The 16,984-nt window shown below is 40.3% G+C and overlaps 1 protein-coding gene across 12 annotated transcripts in view; it reads right to left on the bottom strand.

Moving 5' to 3' along the window:
- MOCOS (molybdenum cofactor sulfurase) overlaps positions 1–16,984 on the bottom strand; it is a 228,903-nt gene that overhangs the window by 139,084 nt on the left and 72,835 nt on the right. For all 12 annotated transcript variants that reach the window (XM_087759395.1, XM_087759405.1, XM_087759479.1 and 9 more), the window contains one exon: positions 5,104–5,745. In XM_087759395.1, coding sequence (XP_087615521.1) covers positions 5,104–5,745 — 642 coding nt within the window. The remainder of the gene's footprint in view (positions 1–5,103; positions 5,746–16,984) is intronic.

The raw sequence follows: 16,984 nt of genomic DNA, 5'->3' as shown, positions 1-16,984 counted from the left end.
TGATAACACAGAGATGCTTTAGTTACTGCTGAGCAGTGCTTACACAGAGTCAAGGCCTTTTCTGCTTCTCACACCACCTCACCAGCGAGGAGGCTGGGGGTGCCCGAGAAGCTGGGAGGGGACACGGCTGGGACAGCTGACCCCAGCTGACCAAAGGGCTATTCCATACCATATGACGTCATGCTCAATGTATAAAGCTGGAGGAAGAAGAAGGAAGGGGGGGACATTCAGAGTGATGACATTTGTCTTCCCACGTAACCATTACATGTGATGGAGCCCTGCTTCCCTGAGGATGGCTGAACACCTGCCTGCCCATGGGAAGTAGTGAATGAATTCCTTGTTTTGCTTTGCTCGTGTGTGTGGCTTTTCCCTTACCTATTACACTGCCTTTATCTCAACCCACGAGTTTTCTCACTTTTACCCTTCTGATTCTCTCCCCCTTCCCACTGTGGGGGGAGTGAGCGAGCAGCTGTGTGGTGCTTAGTTGCCAGCTGGGGTTAAACCATGACAGAGTCCTACACGGTTCTGCTCAATGACCTCCAGCCTTTCATCTCTGCAGGATGGGGTGGCACTGGGGGGTAAGGAGAAGGAAGAGACTTTGTCACCCTCTTGTTGCCTGTTCGGGTTTACGAGTCCTTGTTAGTGGCTGCAATAGGTCTGTCAGGTGCAGAAGGCAACCTCATGGTGCAAATGCCCATTAGAAATTAGATGAAGACCCCTGTCACCTCACAAGTATCTCATCTGAGAGTCATCACTGCTGTTTGAAAGGATGTTTGTTCATGAATTTTATAGATTTGGAAATTCACCTATAAGTGGTCCTGTTCGGAGATCACTAAACATCACAAAAAAGTGGAAGCAGCATAACAAAATGCTTTGAACAAAAAGTACTAGTCAGCAGGGTGATATTTAAGCCCACTTACCACATTAAAATAATCATGGGCAGATGGACAGCGGCCTTGAGTGTGGAGTCAATGGGCATAGGCTAGGCTACAAGGTGAGCATGTGCATTAAGTATTGTGCTCTTCTACACATGGTCCAGTCCGTAGGTGATTTCTCAGCAGTACGAAGAGTTTCTATGGAATAAACCAGCACCTGTCACTATATTCTTTCTTTCTATGCTGACAGAAACATGCAATAATGCTAAAGAGACACCTTCAAGCAGAAGACCAGCTTTTTGCCAAGGGATTCTCAAGCTGCTCCACATCCACCACCCAGCCTCAGGATTTTGTCTCCAGCTCCAGCTCTTGGGATCCTAGCAATAGCTCTCCTCCCTACCTTTCTGCCTCCATTTTCCACTTCTTCCTTCCTTTCCCCTCAGCATGCACAAACTCAGCATGCAATTGAGGATCCAAACCATGTCGCTATACACCTACCTGCACAAGCATGCGCAGAGTTGTCCCGGTGATCTCTAGCATAGTTCTCCACTGTAGTACGTGGCTGGGCCCTAATTAAGGACATTTCCTGCAGAACTTAAGGGATCTAACCTTTAATCCACAGGTCATATATATCAGCCACTGAATGACCTCAAAAATAAAAAGCTACAGCATCAAGAATAAAGAAACCTGCTTTGTTTAAGTACAATGCATCATAGACTACAAAAGTGTGGGTGCTGCTTTGGGGCTGTCAAATCATTCAAGCAACAGAGGCAAGAGCCACTAAAACTTGTCAGGGACGAAGTCATGCCATCTGGATTTTCAAAGCTTTTGAAAATGCATTTGGAAATGAAAAACACACAACAGCTAATGCACTAGATATTTCAGACCGGTAGACTAAGATGCAGATATCCAATTTACAGATAACACAACGGCATCTTTTCCCTTAGTCATAAATTCCAGGATGATCAGATTCTGAATAGCACTCCCAGACACAAAAGAAAAATAGGGCAGATGATGAATATTTTATCGCTGAATTCTTGCTATACATAATCATATTATTTTATTATCTCATGCTGTGCAGAAAAAAAATGGGAAATGAGGCTAGATTTGTGAATGATAATAATAATTTGTCAAGCTGTTTGATACAAGGATGAAAATACAATAAACATGATTTTAAAAGTTGAGATAGGAAGACTGGCTACTGCCATGAAATGGGAAAACGTGGAAGTGATTTAAGGGTATTAAAGGAATGTAAAACAGTCTGCGATAGAATAATTTATATAGCAAGAACAACAAAATGAAGTACAAGAAACACTAGAAAAAGCTGTATCCATTAAGACAAAAGGTAAACATTTTGACAGTCCTGGGAAGGAAAGATGAATAAACACCCTCTCATTACACATCTCCACTCAAGTTTCACCTTGACTTAGAAAAAGCTGTTTCCTTAGTACACTGCATTTTGATTATGCGTGGACGGGGAACACTTTCTGCTAACAGTATTCAGATACACATATCCTAATCCACTTTTCCAATGGTATTTGTTAGAGTTCAAGTTTCCTTATGAATTACCAGATAAAATGACATGTTTCAGTGTATTCAATCCCAATGTTAATCAAGCACTGCAAACAAGCTTTTTTTAAAAAAGAATTTTAAGAAATCAACCTTTTGAAATCACAAAGACATGCCTAAAGAGAGAATGCAGATGGAGCTCGGTAGAGGTGCGCAGAAGCACAATCAATCACAGAAGCACAGAGGCTGGTAAGAACCCCTGGGGATCTCCAGTCCAACCTCTGGCCCAAAGCATATCCAGCTGGACAGGTTGCTCAGGGCCTTCTCCAGTTGGGTTTGGATACCTCCAAGAATGGAGGCTCCTAACTGCCATTTGGCAGGGATAAAACCTGGCTAGAGTTGCTGTTTATGTGAGAAATAATGACCCAGGTGTTTCAGTCACTAGCAAAGAAACGGAAACATAGCCCAGAGATAAGGTAATCATATTAGCTTTGGCCACAGTGGCCTGGCAGTTCATTTGAAGTGTAGTAGTTCTGTTCCTAACTGCTCTATCTCTGTATTTTATTATCAGGAAAACACTTTAAAAACATAACAAAGCAAAACCCCATAACATCTGAAAGAAAAAAAAAAAATTTTGGATGAAATAGCTTGGAGGACATTGAATGAGAATTTCAATGTTGTTGTTTTTATTTTTTCAAGAAAGTAGTTATCCTCATTCCTGACCTACCTTTGAAAACTTCAAGCCTCTCCAGGTAGGACTTTAAGTCTCCACAGTTCACTAGGGATTACGGACAGCATCAATAATGCTCTAAACATGAACTTTTAAATATTAGGTTTTCAAATAATAACCAAAGGACTAGATGAGGACAAATGTAAATATTTACCTATGTACAACGACACAGACTGTCTGTGTGACCCTATGGCGTACAATGGGACATGGTATCACATGCTTGGGTATCCAGCTGTCAGATTTGATTACTTGAGTTAGGTTCCCTTATACCAAGATTAGAAACTCTGTACTCAGCCTGACTGAGAAATCAAATTGGACAAATTCCTTTGTTTATAATTCTGTAGTAGAAAAAGGTTAAAGCAGGCCCTTCTTCTGATTCAGGAAAAAATGTCCTTGAAAGCAGTGGGAGCCTCAAATACCTGAAAGGCTTATAATTAGTCAACCTCTGAAAACTCCTGAAAAAGATACCAGAGAGAGAGCTCCCCTTAAGGTTCCCATATACCTTTCCCCTCTCAATTAAAAGAAGTATAAAAGCAGAATTGAGATCTAAAACACATTTCAGATATTTTTATCTGCTATGCAATCTCAGGAGTTGTGTGTCAATTACCTCTAGAAAAGCCACTCGGAAATTAGAGCCTGCCCAGGTCAAATTAAAGCAGGTTTTCTCCTTGGCTTGCAGGTGACTCAGGAGCACCCTAGGATCCCACGATTTTTATGCCCTTTCATCCTGACTTTCAGTGAGTGCTGCACTTCAAACCCTTTTTAGTTTGAAAAACCAGAAACAGAGGTCAGAATGCCACTGGTTCCCTGTTTTTATTTCTAAATCAAAAGATTAATTGGACGCTCATCCTACCAATTTCTGCTTCAGAAATAACGCATGGCCTCATATGGCAAGAGAGCCAGGCTAATGCAGCAAGCCTCTGCATTTACCAGTCCAGAACCAAATCCCCACAGCAGGACTCAGAGCACACACCTAGAAGAGGTGCACCCACATGAAGCATCATTATGCATTACTATATGTAAAGTGAAAGGTCAGACATTTACATCATGTGAGATGCAGGACATTGGTGCTGCTGAATACACATCCATAAACAAATGCAAGGCATGAATGGCTTTTTTTGTCATTTCCCTTTTTCACCTCTATCCTCTCCCAAGGACTACAATTTAATATTAAATGCTGATCTCAAGCATTTCCTTTGTGCAGATGTATTTGATGTGAGACAGGAAGGAAGAATCTTTACCGCATTTATGTAAGCTGTTACTGGCATGAGGGAGACAGGCAGAAAGACCAAGCATCGCTAAGAGTGGCATTTCAATGTATTAAGGGACTGGGGATGCTTATCCATTGCCCTGCATTTCCTCATGTGTGTATGTTTGACCTCCTTCAGGTGTCCTCAGTTTTCTGTAGGAGAGCTTCACAGCATCTCCAGAACCTCAGTCAGGGAATAAGAGTGCTACAAATAATTGTCCTAGGTAATTTCTCTTATTGTACGTGGTATTCTGATAAAGCTTCTCTTGAGAGCAAAGCATGCTACCTTTCCAGTGAAATACATGGACCTTACTTTCCAGTTTCACTGAGGGTCATTATACATATACATACGTATATATATATATGTGTGTATATATATATGATCAACCTTGGCCTGGCTGCTCCAGGTCCAGTGCTTCAAAAACAAATCAGGGTTCCACCGAAATACCTTAAATATAAATTAAAAAAATGCATGGATTGACCTTTATGTCACTTAATGAAGCCTTATATTTTTATCAGTTGTAATAAAGTAGATCAGGGAAGGAAGGTAGATATTTCAGATTATGTTTTTTAGACAACAAAAAAAATACGAAGAAGAAAACAGAATTAGATGTGAAATACCTATCCGACTGCATAAAGAAGCACAGGTGTCACAGCCCAGTAAATGCACCAACCCTAAGATATCTGTCTGACGCAAACAGTGTCAGCAAAAAGACCTGTTTTGTTAAACAAAGCCTTACCTTTCTGCTATAGATTTCCTTGGGAAATAAAAATCCTCTCCTGCGAGGTAGGCAGCTGCAGTTCCACCTCCGAAATAGGTTTTCCTCAAGAGGGGGGCAATCCGGTTGTTTACCAATAATGCTCCTAAACCAGTCGGGAATCCAAAGATTTTATAGAATGAGATGGGGATAAAATCAGCTTGGTGAACTCCCAAGTCTAATGGAGAACTGCTCACATACGAAGCTGCATCTAGTAGAACAAACCACTTTCCTGGTATTTTGATGGGGTGGAGTTTTCCAGATTTTATGTCCTGTATCCATGAAAGGGGATATTTGGTACCAGAAAAATTGCTCTGAGCTGGATAAGAGAAAAGATGAGGTGTTGTGCAGTTTTGTTCTTCAGTTGGTAACCTGTTTTCTTCTGATAACAAGATTTCCTTTGGTTTTATTGGAACAGACAAAACATTCATTGAGGCAGTTACCCCCCTCATACCCACCACAGATGTGTGGCTGTCAGTTAGGTAACAAAATCGACTGCTGGGTTGCTTTGTGCCTTCAGGTATCCAAGGGAATGCTTCTGCTACCAGTTTAAGTGCAGCTGTGCATCCAGATGTGAAAATGATGGTGTAATCTTCAGCAGTAGTGTGAAAGTGTTGCAATATTCTGAAAAATGGAAAAAAAAAAGATCCAGTTATTTTCTGATTTTTCTGTTTTATTACTGTGTGATATATTTTGTTTTTCCTCAGCATAAATTCTTCTACTCTGACACCTGATATGAATATAAGTAGACAGGTTTTGCCAAATAGCTCAATAAACTTCAACAAGTGTAACCTGAATCATTTTGCCCACATGAGACTCTTTCCAATGCTGTGGTGAACGTGGCTGTGTTTTTAAGGACAGAAGCCAATTCTGCCTGGGTCTGAGGGCCCGTCTGGTCCCTCAGTGGGATCAGACTCAAGCATGCATATGATTAAAATTACACTGTCCTTGAGAGAGCCTAGTTTTATTTGCAAACTATTAGGGATTTTAGTTTACAAAGTATTTGGAGTAGACAGAATACCTTTCAGTTAAAAAAAATTCTACTTAAAATACCAGGCATGCCAATTAAGGTTCACAGGATTCAATAGGGAAACTTTAGCATACAGCTTTGCTCCCTGCTTATATTATTAACAACAGAAACAGAATACAGCAAGAAGCAACACATGCTTCCTATGTGCCTTATGCACATAAGGCTGTAATCTCTGCAGTCCACAAAGATGGACTAAACCAGAAGCAACATAATGTCTTCCAATGAGCCAGACTATGAAAACTTAAGCAAGCTGATCTCTTGAGACACACCTATACTACACACTCATTGATGCCTGGACAGCACCTCGTTGGCTCTACACTACCTTTTGTGATCACCATCTAATGCACCTTTTAATACCCATGCGAGCTTGTGCATCTGTTACAGTTTTGCAGTGTGCAAGATGGGTCTTTTCAGAGGCTGGGGAACAGCTTCAATTCGGTCACCTTTCTTACCTTTTTCACCTGATGAACTTTCCCTGAATTAACTTTTATAAAACTGCTGCTATTATTAACTGGAAATGTAACAACCATCTAAGAGACACCAGCTTCAGCGCATGGAGCAGAGCAAGCAAAATTGAACCAGAGCACAAATGTTGCTGCTCAGCAATGCTGTCTGGTTTTCAAGTAAAGTAAGATGTAACAAGGTTTCTCAGCACGCCTCTCCTGCTACAGAGCGTTTCTGTGAGCAACATAACGTACCAGTGCTCTCCAAGCGGCTGGCGCTCTGATCTGTGTAATTCCAAGGTGCAGACCAGCATTTGGAGAGCCTCTGAACTCGGGTTCCCAATGTGTATCATTAAAAGTTTGTATGTTTTATATAACAGGAGATTCCCTTACTAGACCAAGCAGAAACTGAAGACGCAGTTGCATTTAAATGTAAGTTGTACAAAAGGTCACACAACAAATTCATGCTAAAATTTCCTGAACCATAGGACAGCAAAGAGAAATGCCTGAAAGTTTTATGTGTCCAGTCTGAAACACAAATGCTACAGGCAAAGGGTGGTAGAGCTGGGTGTGTGGGATGCAGCAATCAAAGATTAAACACTGGAAAAGAAACAATTGCAATGACTCTGATGACTAAAAAATACCCTGCAAAGGCCCACTGAAATGATACTATTAATACTTTTCTCAGTTGAAGGAAAGTCTTATTGTACTGGGAACTACAGGATGCAACAAATGGATCCATAGGCCCAAATGAGACTTGAGTGTCTTCAGAACTTAAATTTTTGAAATCTGATGCAATTGGTAGGTATTTTATGTCTTCTGGAAATGAAGAAGGAATTTCAGCTTTTATGAAGGGCAACAGGAGGTCATGGATTTAAGCTTCAAATGTTCTGAGAAACCGTTTGAAAGAATTCATAAGGATCTTTCTGAAATAGATCTGCCAGGGGATAGTTGCTGCAAGCATTCACAGCTCCGGACATAATTTTTAAAGACCATGTTCAGAGAAACCAAACTTCTCCATTAGACTTATTAGAAACCATGTTAGGGATGAAGAATGGAGACAATCACAGAAGTTTTTGTCGGGTACTGAACTGAGAGCCTGCCTCATTCATCACTGTGCCCTGCTCTCTCTCGTCACTGAATCACATCCACTCCCCCGTCCGCTGCAGTGAGCTGTACAGCCCTTCCCACCACCACCTGCGTGACAGCTTGAAGCACGCGTGTGTGTCGTGTAGGACACCCGACTGAAGGAACCTGAACCCCTCCACCCAGGCAGCAGCCTCTGTTGAAGTTAAGCTAGCTGTAGGGTTACCACTCAGACCCATGCCCTGAATTTCAGTCCTGACATCATTCTGCCTTTATTCTCTTTTCCTTGCATTCACCTAGATATAGAAAAGGTGGAAAGCAGGGCAAGCGAGAATCCTAACTTCTTCAAGGAGAGAGTGGGAGAGCATTAGACTCTTGTTTCTACGGGAAAGGAACTGCAGAATGTGGGTTAGTAAGGAGGCCATGTCTTTGTGGTTATGGACATAATTTTGTATGCATGTGGCTTATTTTTGTATGGACTACAGTCATATTAGATAGATCTTGGGATCATTACACTGATATAAACACAAATTATAAGAACGTTGTGCAATTCCAAGAAAAAACACCACCAAAGTATCAGGCTTTCTATGTTTTTACCTCTGTGAGCACTAGGCCAAGTTATGTACTCGCGTGTATGTGCACACACAGAATACGTTTCGAGTTAAAAAGCTAGGTGACAGGAGCAAGTTCTTAATACGTAACATCTCTTCATAAGAGCAAGCTGACGAGCAGCAACAAAAACTACGCTGAAGACTCTTATCAAGTTGCTCCTCTTCTGCTTTCTACGCTTTCTCTGCTCTCCTCCCCAGTCAGCCTCTTCGTGCCACGCAGGCTGAGTGGGAGGTGAGACACAGCTAGGCAAAATGCCAGACTTTGCTCAAGAATAACAACCTGCAGTTCTACATAGGAATTGCACTTGCTTACCGCAGTACTTAATTTGACCAAAAGACACTGTAAAATTACAATAGCTGGAATGCAGGAATGGTGGATCGGCATTTAATAATGGGATGCTGTTGTCCAACCATGAATATCAGAGCCAGCAAATACTTTTATTAAATATTTTCACAACTTTACAAAACAATAAATATTATTGTGGGTTGTTTAGGCTCACAAATAGTGACAACTCTATGTTTAATTCATAAAGGAGAGAGACAAAGCTCATGTACATTAGTAGTATTTTAACTATGTTTAGTTTTAAATCATTTAGAAACAGCTGAACATTTCTGAAATAAAATCCATGAGGTAACACTTATGCATCTATCCAGTTCAGTACCAGACACTGACTTTCACATGAAAAAAATCAAGCTTTAGGGTAAAATTCTCAAAAGTGTCCAAATGAATTAGAATAATTTTTTTAAAGGTATTTAAGTTCCTAAAGCTAGAGAAACAACCAAGTTACATTTCTAATTGACTTCAATAGGAAACAGCTTCTTTTGTGAATCTCATTAGGTACCTATTTGCATTTTGGGTCTCTAAATGCCTCATAAAATTGCTATGATTCCAGTACTTGCAAAAGAGGTAGAATTTTCAGTCAGACTTACACTTTGGCTGAAGTATTTCTAATGTTAAAAAAGGAAAATGAATAAATAAAACAGTATCAACTGAGTTAAGGGAATTTCCTTCTCCAGAAGGACTTCTGATACGTAGAGCAGAAGAGCTGCGAGCACCTCAGAATAAGGTTTATAAAATGAATACCACCAACTCCCGAACCAGAGCAGCACTGCTATGATAAAATCAGAGTACTTAGGGACAGAAAACTGTCATACGTCTGAATGACTTCTGCAGCCCACAGTACTACATCCTCTGTTTTGACATGAATATTGGGAAGCACTGGCTATTACACACAGAATTCCTAATGCTTTCTGTCTTCATGTAAGACATATCCCATTACAGTGACATGCAGTTCACCTTTATTACACTCCTGGAAGATTTATAGCCATATATAAGGTGGTTGTTGGCAGCAGGACTAAAGACTTGCAGTAGAAAACTGATAGCTTGTTCTACTATAGCTCACAGCTGCAAACAGCAGTGGTATTTTATTGTATTACAAATTTCCACTTTTCAAAGGACTCTCTGGAAGAAATGACTAAGAGGATAATTGTTTCATTAAACATACTGATACAGCGGTGCCATCACAGGGGAGGTGGCAAAAAGGCTGAGAAACTTGACCCAGTACCTTGCTTTCAGGCTGGCAAGGTGGGGGAGGAGGCTACACACTCCGTCTCTGCAGTACATCAAAGACTCACCATGACCCGCCATCCCTTCTCCCCCTCCTCTCACCTCCCCAAAAGCACACAGATCACAACACAAGGAAGTCAATAACACATGGCCAAGAAGCCAGTCCAGGGAGAAGCCACTGAAAACGCCCTCACTCATCCACACTTCCCTGTGCCCACTTGTATTCTGAGACCTCTGTTAGCTGGTGTTTAATTCTTTTAAAAAGTTGCCATATGAGTTTTGTATCTTCATGACTGCAGTTGAGCCAAAATGCCTTAATACTCTAAAGTAAACACTGGTAGGGAAAGTCAATTAATTTTCAACCAAGCTTGCTGTCTCACTTATACACACATAATTAATAATGGGTTTTATATTTAAAGATATATATAATCAAATCATATATTTTGAGGGAGTAGCCATATTATTTAACTTATCTAATCCAACAGCCTGAATTAATATTTTAATTAGAACTAGACACTCCACATTGCCACTGGCAGCTCTGCAGAAGGTAAAGGCTGCTGATTTGTTCAGCTACCTTAGGTACACAGTGTCACCCAAAGTTAGATGAAAAGGATGCCCTCCAAAGCTGCTGCCTGGTTGCTATTACCTCATGCAAGAAACCCCATGTTCCTCCTCACCACCAGCTCTTCGTTTGTGGCTCTCAGCAGCAGATCAGTAGCAGTGCTCCCACAAAGGTACAGATGTCCATACTATGCCATTTCCATTACAGCCTCCCAAAATTCAGTTGATTTACATGGCTTTTCTTCCACACTTCTAGGCTCTAAATACTTCTAAAATATCGCTTTGTATCAGTTTCTCCACTCTCTTCAAATTTACCTTTTTGCAAACACCTGTAAAAAGCTGAACAGCAACTTATACTGCTAGGTTTGGCTCCTTCCACACTTTAATTCCAATTGGTGCAAACATTTCAATTTCTAGTTGGAAAGATCAAAATATGACCAAGGAGTTTGTGATTTTCACATTTTATATTTGTATTCACATTTTTATTTAGATTGTATACAAGCTTTCATAAATATTGTCAGTACAATGATTTTCTAGCCAGTAGGTGATCGAGCTAAAACAGACACCTTTTAAAAGTTTAAGTACTGCCATTGTAACAAGAGATTCAGATTTGAAGACAGAAGCATAGTTATCTATTCAACAGTATGAGTTTAGGTAGCACTTTATAAAGGCTCCTTTTCAGCTGCACATTTACATAAAAGAATATTTCTTATTATAAAATTTTTCCATTGTCACGCTACTCAGGAGCACAAATCCACTTTGGACTTGTATTGAGAGATGCTTAGCTTGAGCCTCAGAAATTTCATCACACTATTTTCTGCTCTATAGAAACTCTGAAAAGATGTAACATACCATACTGTTGTTTAAGGAATAGGTTTTGTACAAATGGCAATTAAAAAAGAATTAAAAAATTACTTCTGAGGCAAACAAAATATTTTATTTTGATTTAGATTTTTTTTTTTTAATGTTAGAGGGTAACACTTCCCATAACTGGAGTTTTAATCCTTTCCACACACAAGTGCAAGTGAGAAGTATAGACAGTGGCTGCATCTATGTTTCTGGGTAAGAGCATTTCAACCTTCCTCATTTATTAATTAAGGGTCAGCTCCAGCTATCAAAGCGGTCAGCTGAAAAGCTCCCATCAACATTACTGAGGGATCCTAAGGTTTTGTAAACTGCTGTGGTGGTTACAGACGCCAGGACCTGCACTCTGCTTTTAGGCTTAACTTAGTGTGCAGCAGTAGTTCTTCTGCACATGTTTTTCTCTCTATGTATAGGAAGAAAAAAGGAACAGAAGATGTGAGTATCCTCATTTAAGCCAATGCAGAAGGATACCGTAAAGAAGCACACACTGCTTAACATGCAACCCAAATTTTCCTTACCTTCTCTCACTGACAGAAGTGACAGCTTAGCTTAACTAGGTACAGCTATATCCATAAGGGGAATGCTCTCGTTTAACACACTAAAAAGACAAGTCTTCTGGGTAGGAAATGTCTTATATCTTACTTTGTAAAGACAAGGTCTATTCAATCCAGTATGTCACAGAACCAAGTTATATTCTCATTGTCAATTCCCAAGCCAAACAAAAGCAAACTGAAATCTATGAATATTTTTAAGAATCAAATATATTTAAGCAGGGAAAAAAAAATCTACCAAGGCTGTCTTCCTCCAGCAAAACATTAATTTAATGAAAAAAGCCCTTGTAAAGGTTTGGTTTTTCTCTCTTAAAGCAATGTTTTCAACAGAAATCTATGCTGTATCATCTCTGTGACCTGTGCAGTTAACCCAGCAGCAGTCCATCAAATTGAAGGATTTGCCCATGGATTAATACCTGCATAAGGAAGAGCACTGGGATAAATAATCCTTTATAGTTCTCTCACAAAGTTTGCTCAGTCCTCTTTTCTGTTTCAGTTTCCTCTCTCATCCTGACAACGTACAAATTTAAACCTTTCAGAGCACATGCTAACTGTGAAATAGGCACACACTGCTCTATTTATCCTCCCTGGTTACATCCACATAAACTTGTTTTCTGACCATTTTACTCGAAAGGCACTCATTCTGAACCCAGCTTCTTCCCATTTCTGCTTGCACGAGAGTGATTAGGATCTCACCCATTTACACTACTGCTGCTTACGGCAACACTGAAATTAGCTCCCTGAACATATGAAATAAATGATTAGCTGGAATGCACCTCATAAGCTCCACTTGGCATAGGTAGGTGATGGAAAAATTCCTCCCTTTCTATTTGAAAGCATTACTTTCTTTAGGCATTCACATTCAGCTATCTGAATTGAAGCATTATAATCCATTACATTTATTCTCCTAGGCACTGCCTGAGTCACTGGAGACAGACTGTGGAAATACCCGTTTGCTTACAAAGGGTCATAGTTGGTCTTCACCAAATAAATCCCCTCTCCAATTCTGCAAAGGTGGCAGCACAGCAGAGTACCTGGAGTTTCCCTCGCACAACGTCTTTAGAAGAGCAGGAGCTCTTTAATGGCTACAAAATGTCTTCCTGCAGGAAAAGATGCTTTGATGAATAAAGCCTATGAGAAGCACACACCCTGACCGAAAGGTGTTGACCCTCATTACAAAGTGCACATCCAGAAGGCGTTCAGTGTCACACCAGGCGTGCTGACAGAGCAAACTAAAATTTAGGGTGGTATTATGGCACTGCACATAACCAGCAGAGCAAAACAGTGGGAAGAAATCATGAAAACCATAAAATCCGACACTGCAGGCTACCTGTTGGTACAGTTTGTTCTAACACACAAATATAACTCTTCTCACTGACAGAAGCCTGTAACTCCTATAACTTTCTAGATGTGGCAGTAACCCCTGGGTAACTGCTTCCTTTGAAATTAAATAGTTATTTTTCTGTGTAGAGAGAGAAGATCAATAGCTACATGATTTTAAAACCACTTTGTGGATATTTTTTGTGAGTAAGATCAACCAGATATGTTTACTCTGATGCTTGAATAACTGCCAAAGATTTGTAAAAACACTCGTGAATCCCAGTATTTTCATTAATTAGGACACAAATGACTCTTCAAATTTATACGATAGGTTCTTCAAATGAAAATTCACCACCTGCTATTCAAGTCCACCAGGAAGCAAATGGAAAAAATAACCCATATTTTAGACAACCATTTAAGGATGACTAACCATAAACAGCAAACAGCTCATGAACAAACCATTCCAAACTGTATTTGCACAAACTAATTGCCAAATAGAAAACTACAAATGAATCTGAATCAGTTTGTAAATCATTCGTGTATTAAAATTCAAAGTATTTTTGCAGCAAATCTTAGGAGTCACCACAAGGAAGCAAAATTAAAACCAAACATAGGAAGATTTTGTACATGGACTAGCATATCGCCTCAGTTACTGTCTAGGCCAACTTCAGCAGGAGATGTCTTCATCACAGTACTTTCTTCATAAGATACACCAAACAACTAAGGTCACTGTATTTTCTCTTTCCAAACTCCTCTTACCTAGCACAGACCATAAGTTTTTTATTTAGGCCTCCCCTGAGCAGAAATGAAGAATGCATCAAGATTGACTTCAATGGGAACACTCAAGACAGCACAGTATCAGCCAGAGGTATCACTTCTGCCAGTAATATGTGAATACCCTATTCACAAGCTATGCAAAGAAAGTAAAGGGGGTGTGTATGGAAATTCCTGTCACCTTAAGACATCTGCACTGTGGACACCAGTGCGCATCACCCTTTAGAGTCACTGAAAAGCCACAGGCTCTACAGCAGGCAGCTCATCTGACCTAAGCTAGAAGTCTACTTCAGGCTGAGATGTCTCACCCTGGACATGTCCAATTCCTTCCGTTGCCTGCCAAAGGCATCTAAATGCCTTGTGCATCATACACAGCTACTCTTATCCAGCTTAACCTCAGTTTCAGTATCTCTGGAGCACAATCATCCCTCTTTCCAATCTTACTTACTACGGCCTGATCTCTAACCCATCCACATGTTCTGAGCTCCTGCCGGAAGGATTCCTTCCTCAGTGTTGCAGTGTCTAATTAATTCTGCTAATGCCAGCAAGCATCACTGGCATGAGGCCTGCCTACCTACCCTAGGGATATTTGCTGGTAACTGGTCAGAAGTTACTTCATTTTCTGATTCTTGGAAAGTGGAGCATGACAGCTGGCTATTTTCCAGCAGTATAACAAGTATAAACTTGTAAAGGCTGTTTCAGGAAAAAGAAAAAAAAGCAAAAAAAAGCACACTTAGGTGTTCTCACGGTTCCACGCTCTCAAGTTTTTACAGTGCTTAACCTTTTAAGTAACCTCAGATAAGAAATTAAATATTCTTTAAGGTGTTAAAAAAACTTCATAAGCTAGACTTTTTTTTTCTCTCTCTTCTTTTTGTAAAAATAACATACCATTGCTTCCAGTCTTTTTTTGACATTATTCTTTGTTTAACTTTTCTTTAATGGAATTTGTTTCTAGATCAGCTTTGGCCTCTAAACTGTGTACTTCTGTGATCTCTCCAGCTATAGTGGTTTGGTTTTTGGTTTTTTTCTAGTGGTTTTGCAACCAGTTAAAAAACTACAGCAAATTTTTTTCTGAAACAGTATGTCATGTACTCCAGACACTGTGACCCTAGTCAATCTCTTTTCCCTGTTGGTGCCAGAGAATAGATGTGTGACAAACAATAATTGTCTATGATGCATTTACAAAATAGATTTGCCATCAAAACCAAGTAAGTTTGACTTATTTGCACATTGCCTGGTATTGTTGATTGTAAAGTGTAAGTAACTAAGCATAGATTCAAAAGCTAGCATTTCTCATGCTATCCAGCAACAGTTAGGCTTATTCTGTGATGCAGAAGTCAAGCAGAGACATATGGTCCCTACTTATTGAGTCTTCCATTACTTGTTTAGTCTTTGCATTTTTACTTTGGGGTGGTATTGCCTGGGACTAAGGTAGGTTTGATAGGCAGTAGGAGAGCAGTTGTGTAGATGAGCCTGTGCAACTCCCATGTGCTGGGGGCTTCTCTGCACCAGCTCCAAGCAAGTCCATTCCTGAGCTGTGCTGGGGATCAAAGCACAGCAGTTGTGACAAGGCATGCCATTCCCAAGCACTCCCACATGGCTAGCAATCTTCTTCCACCATCTTCTTTCTGAAGTTTAAGGACTCACATATCTGACACATCTAGACTCAATCACTGTTATTTATGGTTATCAGACAATTGATACATCAGTCTATAGCCTGTATAGCTGCCTGCCTCCTTGATAGGATGGGCCACTTGGCAGACATCCTCCCAATGCTGAGATCCATCTGATGGCTCCTACTCCAATTACTGCTCTGAAACAAAGCCTTGATCCTAATCTTGAAACATATCAACTGGAAATGAAGATAGCTATATCAATGATCACATATGTATTGCTGACTCTTTAATATTAACTTGTTCCTCTGGAAAAATTGCAAAATACAAGGTGAAAGGAGATGGACAAAGACAAAATGCTTTCATATCAAAAGGAGTCAGCTACATGAAACAGACCCATAGCAGTGATGAAGTACTCTGATCCCACATGTCCAGAAGCTCAGAAACTGACTGTTTCCAGCATAACCTTTTAGATTCACCTCTTCAACGTATTTCCACAGCATGACTGATGGCCTGACTACAAAAAATCATTACACCTGTAGCCAGAGCTTTCTTGCTCAAGGGAAAAAAAAAAAAGACGAAGAAGGGATAAGTTCTTGCAATTCATAAAAGGCCTGTATAGTGAGTTCACATTTACTTGGGAAACACTTAGGCCCAGAACTTCAGAGGTACTCAGGTGCTTAAGCGGGAATTAGATGATTTTGTGAATCTGGGCCTGAGTTACTATGGTGACAGGGACTATGGCAAACACTCATACATAAATAGGCCTTATTTCATCAAGGGTTTCTTTTCAAGTACTGTGCTTTTGTCTGGAAATGGCTTTAGATGAAGACGTTAATCTGAAATCACCTCAGTCTGCTTTCAAAATACAGAGGGCTCACGTAAATCTATTCATGAATTTCAACAGCATTTTACTTTACATGGCATAGGTATCCCAGGCAAATTAGACAAATCCTCAACAGCAGTTTGTAATTCCCCTTGCTCTGGTGAAAAGCCACAAGAGTGAAGTCTGGAAGACTGCTGCCCACCATTTATTTGCCATTTGTTTTTCATGTGGTGTGATGGCCCACCTCAGCAGTGGAGCTCTGATTATGCTTTCTAGGAAGGACAGCAAAGCATTTAACAAAAAAAGGCAAAAACCTCCTATATGAAGAGCAGAGCCAGTAATCCTTGGCATGTGAGTTCTTGAAACCTGCAGGACCCTCATACTTTGGTAAAACAGTGGACTATCCGATCACTTGTGAATTAGAAATAACATGATACCATGCGTGTTAGTGAAACCATCCTGGTGACCATAATTACAGAAATACTCAAGAATGAAAGGCTTTTCTGCTTGTTTGTTGAGCCGACCAAAGGATTCTCGGTGTCCATGTGCACTCGCTGCATGCTGTTCGCACTGAGCCACATTCATGTTTTGGCTCAAACAGCCCCAAGATTTCCCCA

The sequence above is a fragment of the Nipponia nippon genome, unplaced genomic scaffold (assembly GCF_047370975.1).
Source record: "Nipponia nippon isolate SJK-2023a ecotype South Korea unplaced genomic scaffold, ASM4737097v1 scaffold_1, whole genome shotgun sequence".
Taxonomy (NCBI): Eukaryota; Metazoa; Chordata; class Aves; order Pelecaniformes; family Threskiornithidae; genus Nipponia; species Nipponia nippon.
The sequence above is the reverse complement of the archived record's forward strand: the minus strand, read 5'-3'. Positions and strand labels throughout refer to the sequence as shown.